Source organism: Anastrepha ludens, chromosome 2, assembly GCF_028408465.1.
Source record: "Anastrepha ludens isolate Willacy chromosome 2, idAnaLude1.1, whole genome shotgun sequence".
NCBI classification, from domain to species: Eukaryota; Metazoa; Arthropoda; class Insecta; order Diptera; family Tephritidae; genus Anastrepha; species Anastrepha ludens.
In genome coordinates this window covers 56,263,132-56,272,921 of record NC_071498.1, presented here as the reverse complement: position 1 = coordinate 56,272,921, position 9,790 = coordinate 56,263,132, and the positions used below count along the sequence as shown (strand labels likewise).

At 33.7% G+C, this 9,790-nt stretch overlaps 1 protein-coding gene and 1 long non-coding RNA gene across 4 annotated transcripts; both read left to right on the top strand.

Moving 5' to 3' along the window:
• Window positions 1-181: 181 nt before the first annotated feature.
• Window positions 182-1,131, top strand: LOC128871482 (uncharacterized). Of its 3 annotated transcripts, none has more exons than XR_008456024.1 (4): window positions 182-307; window positions 362-429; window positions 490-838; window positions 886-1,131. It is a non-coding gene; the product is annotated as an uncharacterized LOC128871482 (long non-coding RNA). The 3 variants fall into 3 exon arrangements; XR_008456028.1 differs by having other exon boundaries at window positions 183-307; window positions 490-770; XR_008456020.1 differs by having other exon boundaries at window positions 193-307; window positions 490-1,131.
• A 5,006-nt stretch (window positions 1,132-6,137) lies between these two features.
• LOC128871466 (ATP-dependent DNA helicase 2 subunit 1) lies at window positions 6,138-8,401 on the top strand. Its single transcript, XM_054113340.1, has 2 exons — window positions 6,138-6,944; window positions 6,997-8,401. The coding sequence occupies exons 1-2, from the start codon at window positions 6,269-6,271 to the stop codon at window positions 8,211-8,213; spliced, it is 1,893 nt and encodes a 630-aa protein (XP_053969315.1). The 5' UTR covers window positions 6,138-6,268; the 3' UTR covers window positions 8,214-8,401.
• Window positions 8,402-9,790: the final 1,389 nt, after the last annotated feature.

The following is a 9,790-nucleotide window of genomic DNA, read 5'->3' as shown; positions in this document are numbered from 1 at the left end:
CTTTACAAAAAAAAGTACCTATTTCACAAAAAAATTTTTGAATTGTAGTAAAAACTAAACTTTTGGTGCAAATTATTTGGTCGGCAACACCGTTTCCACTTTGACGCTTTGCTTTGTTATTATTCGTTGAAAATCTTTTATCTGTTTGTAAACAGATAAGTAAGTATAATAATAAAAGCTAATTATTTTGTAAATTAACGTCGTTTTTCACTATTTAGGTCGATTATGTCTTACATATGGTGATAGTCGATTATTTGGAGTCGGCTTTCTGCTGCAGAAAACCACCGGTTTGTGAATTTTCATACATGTAAGTCCAGATCAGACATTTGTAAAAATTCTTATTAAACTTTTTCATTCATAGGTTTTTATAGCAGCGTTTTTGCAAATATAACAGAGACCACCTTACATACAATACATAAACTACAGTTAGTAAGTTCTTTTAGAATATTTGCTAATAAATTGTAATAAATAAAAAGTTCTTATTTGTAGGACTTCACAGACGGGCAATTGCTGCGGAAGGTGTGTGTTGAAGAGCTAGGTGGCCCAACTATTGTGGTTTTTAGAAACGAAACGCGCGTATTTCTACCATTGTCTCATGTGGTGCTACGGACAATTTCATAGGAGACATAGAGCGTGTTGTGTATGATGGTGCAAATACCTGTTTAACATGTGACGGTCATTATGTGCCTAGTACTGCTACCTCTGAAATCAATTTGACTTCCGAACTGGCTGTCCACGTCGATACCTTACCCCATCTAGAACAATATGCTGTACGTAGATGTATGCGCAACACTTACACGAGCAAGTCCTCGCGCTTTAAGTGTACAATTACAGATAAGTTGTAATGATATATTTGTGAGTTATTTTTAAGTTTTTGGTTTACAGGTTTTTGATTTCTGCCTGAAGTAAGTGCAGCGTTCCAACACCTATACGAGCAAGTGCACCCACATTCCTCATATTTCCTCTCCGATTCATTACTGAGACACGTAGTATTGATATACGTAAATTTACAAACCATCACAATTACTAAAAGTGGATTATATTACCAATATCTAAAATTTTTCGATGTATTAGTTTTAGTCTATATTAATACATTTTCCTATTAATATTAGGGACGGAAAGTATATTAAGGTAGACAAATTTTAAACTATAAACTAGTAAATTTGTAATTTTTATTGCAAACTATTTTAACTCTTCTAATTTTAATTTTTTTCTTATATTTAGAAATGATCGACTGAACTTCTGCTTTCGCAATGTCTTTACGGTAACATACTACATGTATCTATATTACATGTATTGTTATGCACGAAATAAGAAAAAAAATTAAACTTTCTGTTTCATCTCATTCCTGTCGATTAAGTATATTTTGACCTTTGGTGTATTAACCCTTTCGGTCCGAACGGGACTTATATGTCCCGGCACATATTTGAAGATAACTAGCCTGGAATTAAGCGAATTTAATGGACTTTATTTATCCCATTTCGTAGTAAATGCCATTCTTAACGGTATTTCCTTCCGTTATTTGAAGTTAAATGGTAAACACGTGTTCATTAGTCAAAAAACAAACGCAAAAGTGGACGCGAATTTTGCAAGTGGTAGGTTTTTTTTGCGATTTTTCGTGGTTTCTTCAAAGTTTACTGAAAATATATTTTTTTATTGTGCTAGTGCTCTATTATTATATTGAGGTAAGTAAGTAAAAGTTTTTGTGTTATATAACAAATTACTGGCATTTTTATCCTGGTGGGACGTATGTGTTCCATCAGTATTCTTGTTTGCTCCTTACCATAAGTAAAAACCAATTTTTTTATACTGTATTACTTGCTCATTGTTTTCTTCACTTTCACTTTACTGAAACTAAATATATGTTGAATTCATAATAAAACAAACTTTTATATAAAGCGATATTGGATCATAAAATACTAAACGGGACAAATGCGTCCATAAAAATACTGAGGGGGCATATATGCCCCAGCCCCTCCCACCGCCCCATTTTAACCGTTAGCGGCTTTCCGTACCGAAAGGGTTAAAAGACTTGTACTATTGTAGTAAATTAAACACATTAAATTCCTTTATTATGACTATTTTTTGTTCTCCTCCACAAAATATACTCAAATCTATTGCAAGATTATATCGTCCCCTTAGTATTAAAATAGCCTATAAATTTTTTGATGTTTTGAGAAAATGAATTTCAAACTTTTTGTCGAAAGTAGCTCTCACTCAAATCTCGTTATGTCTGTAAATATTTATTATTTTTTGACTGACGTTTTGACCCACTTTGTGGAACTAGAATTTGACAAAATTTTGACCACATATAAAATCGACGATGGAGAATCCAAAAATTCAATAAAAAAAATAATAGCCTATGAGCACATAGGCTATTGTTATACTAAGGGGACGATATATATGTATATATATATAATTGGCGCGGGTGGGGTGTTTGGCCGAGCTCTTCCTCCTATTTGTGGTGTGCGTCCTGATGTTATTCCACAAATGAAGGGACCTACAGTTTCAAGCCGACTCCGAACGGCAGAAAAAAACACATACATAAGTAACATCACATAGTTCTGCGTGTTCTTGTGTTAGATAAACATCGAAAATATTCTAAATAAATATTACATTTGTTTAAAGAAAAAACTATAATTTTTCTGTCGTTTCGTTTTAATGTAGATTAAATAACCAATATACTTGTTTTTCTCTTAGTACAGGACTAATTAGTTACTTTACGTACTTTTTTACTACCTCTAGGCAAAAAGGGGAAAACATTTTTCCCTTTTTCCCATCCTTCGTAAATGCAGCCCTAAAATAAGGGAGTGTCAAAGCGCCCTTGTCACTACTTACCTAACCTTCTATAATTGAATCATGAATAAATATTACATTTGTTTAAAGAAAAAACTATAATTTTTCTGTCGTTTCGTTTTAATGTAGATTAAATAACCAATATACTTGTTTTTCTCTTAGTACAGGACTAATTAGTTACTTTACGTACTTTTTTACTACCTCTAGGCAAAAAGGGGAAAACATTTTTCCCTTTTTCCCATCCTTCGTAAATGCAGCCCTAAAATAAGGGAGTGTCAAAGCGCCCTTGTCACTACTTACCTAACCTTCTATAATTGAATCATGGGTCGATTAATAATTGAATAGACATGAACATAGTACAGATGTGTAAGTGAAATCACTCTCAACTGGTTGTCAAAAATATCTACAGCTGACATCACCTGATTCTTTTATGTAACATGGTTGCATAAAAAATAATTAAATTTCATAGAAAATCGTATCAAAAAGTCTAAAAAATGTCGTACAAATTTAGATATTTCTCAATAAAAACACATTATTATAGCTAAGAAATATATTAAAAATATTTGTTATTGTGAATTTGTTAGGATATTACAATATTTTTATTGGAATGGAAAAAACATAGAATTAAAGTACATTATCAAATGCATTAATTACCAATAAATCCACAAAATTAATCTATCCGTTCACATATGGCAGATTACCTGCAAAATTTACAATCAGCTGTCAATACGGTTGTGAAAGGTTATTCTTCATAGAAACTATTTTGGTGGAATATTTCGGTGCTTTTGGTAACTATTATTGCCGTTTTTTTTAACTATTATTACCGATAGCTAATTTAGAAGTAGAAGGAATAACTAATTTAATTGTGCAATTGGCTGCTAATAATAAACAGTTGGAGGAAATCCGTAAACGGCTTTTACAATGTTTCAAAAAATGTGCCCTCGAAATTCGATATTATATTTCATAATAAGCAATAAAGGCCAAAGCGTATGTAAACACATGATTTTTTCTGTTATATGAATGCATAATTGATAATACTCAACAAAAATATTATTAGAATTATGTCTACAAACCTGTTTTCTCTATCGGCATCCATTTTGTTTAGTTTTTATTCTTATTTTTTTTTATTTGTTATTTATCGATAACACAGAAAACACAGGGTTGTATGTCAAAAAATATGGTAATTATCTAGGATTATTTTATAATCTCAGATTTTGGCAGAGAAATTTTGTATGGGAAATCTCGCTTTTTAATTACGGATTGGGAGTCAAGCACGAGAAAGTAGATCATCTATTTATATGTAAACATATTATTAGCCCCAATTCTGTTGACTGCACAGAACGTAGATGAATTTACGTTCTCTGTTGACTGCTTTACAGGATGAAATGTGTGCAAAATAATTTTATTTTACATTTATTTCCTTTTCATATAGGGTGGTACATTTGTCGATGGGGGTTTACATTATTTGGCTATATTTATTACAATAATTCATTTTTTACAATTAATTTTAAAATATGAATATTTTCATCAATCATCAATTTAAATGACGTCCACGGAAAATGCGTAAGGAAAGATCAGCAACAGAATTGTATGGAAAATAGTAATTTGTTCTGTAAATAAAAGTCGAGTTTTCGAAGAAACCACTCGTCTAAAAGCGCAAGAAAGTACGTAATCGACATTAATGTTTTGAAATAAAAATTATGTATTTATGATGTTGAAAGAAATAAGTTAAGGTCGGTTATTGGTTTCAGTTGTTTCTAAGTCAAAAATGTTGAATCAAATTAAAAAAACGAGTCAATATCTGTAAGTCTAAAGATAGAAATAGGCGACCCACGACTAAGATTATTCCTGTTTATCATATATATATATATATATATATATATACACATATATACAATATATACGATATAGAACTAATGCAGATGATTCCTTAATCTACGTAAAAGAAACAAGTATACAAATTACGAGTTGTTAATATGCCGTGCGATGAAGAGGAATTTATTTTATGGTATTTTCTTCTTCATCGGAGAAGAAATGAAAGAAAAAGGAGGCACTGGGTACATCCGAACATTACGAGAACTCAAGAAGAGTAACAGAATATTCGTATGCACAAGGGAGTTACAAGACGATGATTACAAATTTCAGACTATTGCTTACACAAATAATTCCAATGATTACGAATTTCAAACATTTTATAGAATGTCTAAAAATGCTTTTATAAATGTAGAAATTTTGAAGCCGACTACACAAAAACAAAAGTACTGAAAAACGAAAATAAACTGTAAGCGTACAGAATATTTGACGATTCTGCTGTACGATAAGCGTCATGCTGCATGCTTGCTTTGACGAGAGCAGGTAGCTGACGACCCGAGTGGGGTTCCCCATTTTAATACATATGTGCAACAACGAAACATATGCATCGGGTGATTTTGTCTTATATGCTACGATGACGATACAACCCGTGCGAAGGCCTTTACTTGATGTCTTCATTAGCGATTTCGCATCATTTACGATCATTGTATAGATCCATAAGTAAAAACATTCTCAACTGATTGCCAAGAAGTCAAAACGGTCTTTTATGTAACATGGTTGCATAAAAAATGATAAAATTTCTAAGAAAATCGTATCAAAAAGACTAAAAATATATAAATTTAGATATTTTTCCATAACAAAATTTTATTATAGGTAAAAATTACATTAAAAATATCGAAAATATTGAAGAAATCATTTGGTATTTTTTTGTCGATATTCTATTCCTTTTAATGTTACCATACAAATTCAATATGCTCAAGCAAAAAACCAAGAACTCATAGACGCCGGTCAAACTCACACCTAGGGTGCCTCTCAAAAAAATAAGAAGAGGAAGAGTGCATATCTGTATAATGCTTCCGATGCATCTCAACTTGCTTGTATGAACATTGCAAACTAGCTGTCAAGGAAGAAAAATAATAAAAAAAATGTCACTCAAATTTCTAATATAGCACCCGGTAATAAGATACACATTGAAATGGACATTTTACTTAAGTTTAAAAGATATTTAATACAAAGCTAGGAGACACTGCGAAAAAATTACAACGATATCGGAAAAAACTTAATTGAAATCTTAAATAAAAATCATAAAGAAATTGGCCAAAATTGGATATGTGCGTTTTAATACAATAGTGTGGCTTAGATATAACTGTATATAGCCCAGCGTGATATATCCCCACTAAAATTCCAAGCTGTATTAACCGATTATGTAACTCCATCCTAGATAGATCATAGATTGGCGCCACTGTCAATTCAGTACGATACAAAAATATTATTTGGTTATTTGCCTCACCCTGTGCCAGTTTTGAAATTTATTGTGTAAATTTCGTCTCCAATGCAATTTCTGTTTTGCCGCCATCAGCTGTTATTCTAGCTTTGCAAATAATTCTACATTAAAACAATATTGCAGTGAATCAATGGTGAAATAAGGTCTGTTTTGACAATGGCAGGCTCTACGACTAATTGGAATCCAAGTTATGATGTTCTAAGCAGTGACAGTGAAGATGACGACGATGAAACCAAACCAAACTATAAAGGCCGCGAAGCGCTAATTTTCGTGCTTGACGCTAATCTCTATGAGGAGTATGAACGGTTCGTAGTGGCTTTGGATATTGTACGCAAAGCTCTAATATCTGGATTGCTAGTAAACTCCAAGGACCTTATTGGTATCGTATTTGCCAACACTGCGAAGAATACAGATCCATATGAGGCAAGCAGTTTGGATAATATTGTGGTTCCACCAAATTGTGCTGTATTCCTACCATTACGGGAGTTATCCAAGTCCATTGTGGAACATTATTTGCGCTTTATGGAAACCGCGGAGCAAGGTTTCGGTGTCGATTATGGCATAGTAGGCAATGATGGAAACAGCGACTTCTCGGTTATGCTGCGTTTGTGCATAAATCTTTTCGAAAACGCTGGATACAATTTGGTTTCATCCACATTGGTTTATCTAACTGATAGGGCAACACCTCATCCAACAACATCAAATTTATATCAAAGAGCTTTGCAAAAAGCAAAGGATCTGGAGGGAAAAGAAATTGAATTTCAACTGGTGCCTATGGTAGATGAATTTGACTATGAGCCTTTTTATAAAGAATTTTTAACGCTTGTCGAAGGTTGGCCTAATAATTTTCTGAATTGTTATTTAATAAATATATATTCTTTCAGATGGTGATATTGAAGCATTTGATCCTCGAAATCCCGAAGAGTTGCGCACGTTGTTATCTGATCGTAAATTGCGTCAAAATGTGCTGAGGCGTTCACTAGGCCACTTTAAATTGTCGCTAGGCCCGGACTTGATCATATCAGTGCAATACTATAATTATTTCAGAGCTCGCTTCATGCCGCGAAAAGTACGGCTACTACGTAAAGACAACTCCATTGTGCAGCAGAAGCGCGTAATTATGGTGCGCAAACAGTCTCAAGAAACAATGGATATCGTGGAAGAACATCAAGTTAAACAAAGTGGTGGTTGGTATGAAATTAACTTGGGTGATATGCCAATACGCATTACACCAGAGCAAATCAATCGTGTGCGGAATCTGCATGCGCCAGGCATGATGCTACTCGGTTTTAAATCGATATCGGAATTTCCTGAAAATTGGTACTATAAGCCACAAAACTTCATGTATCCCGATGATAAAGGCATTAGTGGTTCGAAACGTCTATTTCGAGCTCTGTGGGAACGATGTATGGCACGCGAAAAAATTGCTATTTGTTTATTGATGCGCAAACGCAAATCAATTCCTCGATACGTTGCATTGCTACCCGTGGAAGGGGGTGACCCTGAGGGTGACACATCTCGCCCGTTGCTCTCAGGTGATGGTTTCAAAATAATTTACTTACCTTTCGCCAAGCACATACGAAACATTGACTTCACTGATTGGAATACTATGCAGAATGAGGCCCCCGAAGAAGGTGTACAAGTGTTCGAGAAAATAGTTGGTAAGTTGCGTACTAAATTCCAATCCAATTTGCTTGTCGACCCTACTGTGGAGGCTTTGCAGTCCAACATACTAGCTCTGGCACTAAATATAAAAACCGATAGTGCTGGTCTTAGTGGAATGCCGGATACAAAGCGACAGGATGAACGCATTGCCAAAATATTGCCGCGCTTAAATGAAATTTTTGGTGAAGATGCAGAAGGCCCAAAAAAACGTGCGGCTTCTGCTAAAACTGCTGGCAATGCAACTAAGGTACCTAAGTTAGATGTGGACAGTTTGAAGCAACTGAATTATGTTGAGCAGCTGGCAAAGAACGATACTCTGAGTAGCTGCACTATTGCACAACTGCGTGATATTTTGCAAACACATTTTGATGTACAGGTTCCATCGCACTCGAAGAAGCAGGATTTAATTGACCGTGTAAAGGATCTGATAGATTGATTGTTGGCTTAGAATGCCTTTGTTAAAACACATTTCCAGTTACCCAAACTTAAAAAGGATATTTTAATTATATTTGTGTACATACATATAAGAAAATGAAAACGAATTTGTACCAGCAAAATATGCATATAAATTGTTTGAGGAGTTTTTTATTAAATATGTTTTTATGCTCTCAGTTTTATTAATAATTTAAAGTTTTACTGTCTTATGGTGGGTATTTTGAAACAGCAGCAATTTTAATTTTTAAATACGTATATAAATATATGCGTTTGTTGCGAATTAATTTTTGGTCAAATTTTCTACACCCGAAAAGCGAATCGCTTTTACACCAAGAACACAAATAATGCAAATATTGTGTGCATACTTCCCTGATTCGCAGTGGTGATACACCTTACGCACCTACCTATACATTCGAATGTGTATTATTTGTTGGCAATACCCCTTATTTTGCGTTATTTTTGCATTGTTGCATTGCTTACGATGAAAAATTAACAGTTAAGTGCAATTCATTGCGAAAAGGTCAGCGATAAGAAACTTTATAAAAAATGGTATTTGGCAGCAGCAGGAGTAAGTGCACTAACTAGAACGTGGAAAACTATAAGAGAATTTTAAAAATGAGAACGAAAGGGGGAAATGCATTCAATAAAAAATGATGAATGATGTTGGTCGAAAAAAAGCAAAGAAAGGCAGTTTGCACGTGCCATTGGCTGAGTCGACGAAATGCTGGTCAGCGCAAAAGCAATATTAAAATAGCAGGAAATGTTATATACATACATATGTGCATTAGCATGTATGAGTATGCATGTGTGTAGTCGAACAACTGGTTTCAGGGGCGGCGAATGCAAATACATACATATATACACTCAGCAGCAAAACTGTGCATACAAGACAAAGTTAACTTCACTCGCTGAAAAGATAATCCGTTCCAAATGTTTCAAACTTAAATTGTTATTTATTTATTTTATTATTATAATACACATTCTTTTTTTTATAAAGATATTTACCAAAAACAGAAACATTGTACAAAAAAAAAACAAAAATAAAAATACTTCAAGGATATTGAGCGCAAAAGTCTGCGTACAAATCAAGGCAGGTACAATACTAAGCACTTAACGCACGTTGGTTAACCTTTCCTTCCGATAACTTCTAGTGAACGTCTTGGCATAGATTCCACTAACTTCAACATTTCTTCGGATGTGATTCTTTTCCACTCATCTATCATTAAATTCTTGAGCATTTCTTTGGATGTAACGGTATGCTGGCGAAAACTACGCTCTATAGAACTTAAATCAGGTGACTGTGTAGGAGTTTTAAACTGTTTAGGGACGTTGTATAACAACCAAAGCTTCGTTCGTTCATTGTATTGATTAAAAAAATAATCGGACCCCAATCCTAATTTATCTACACTTGGCTTCAAATTACACGGTGTGACAAAAAAAAAAAAATTAAATATACTTTTATGGAGACCTAGCACAACTTGTAGGTATAGTAAAACTAAGAAACATGGTATAGGAAAAATTTCCAATACACCCCCAAAATCTCATTTTATGGCCATAAAACCGTTTTTCTGTAGGTTG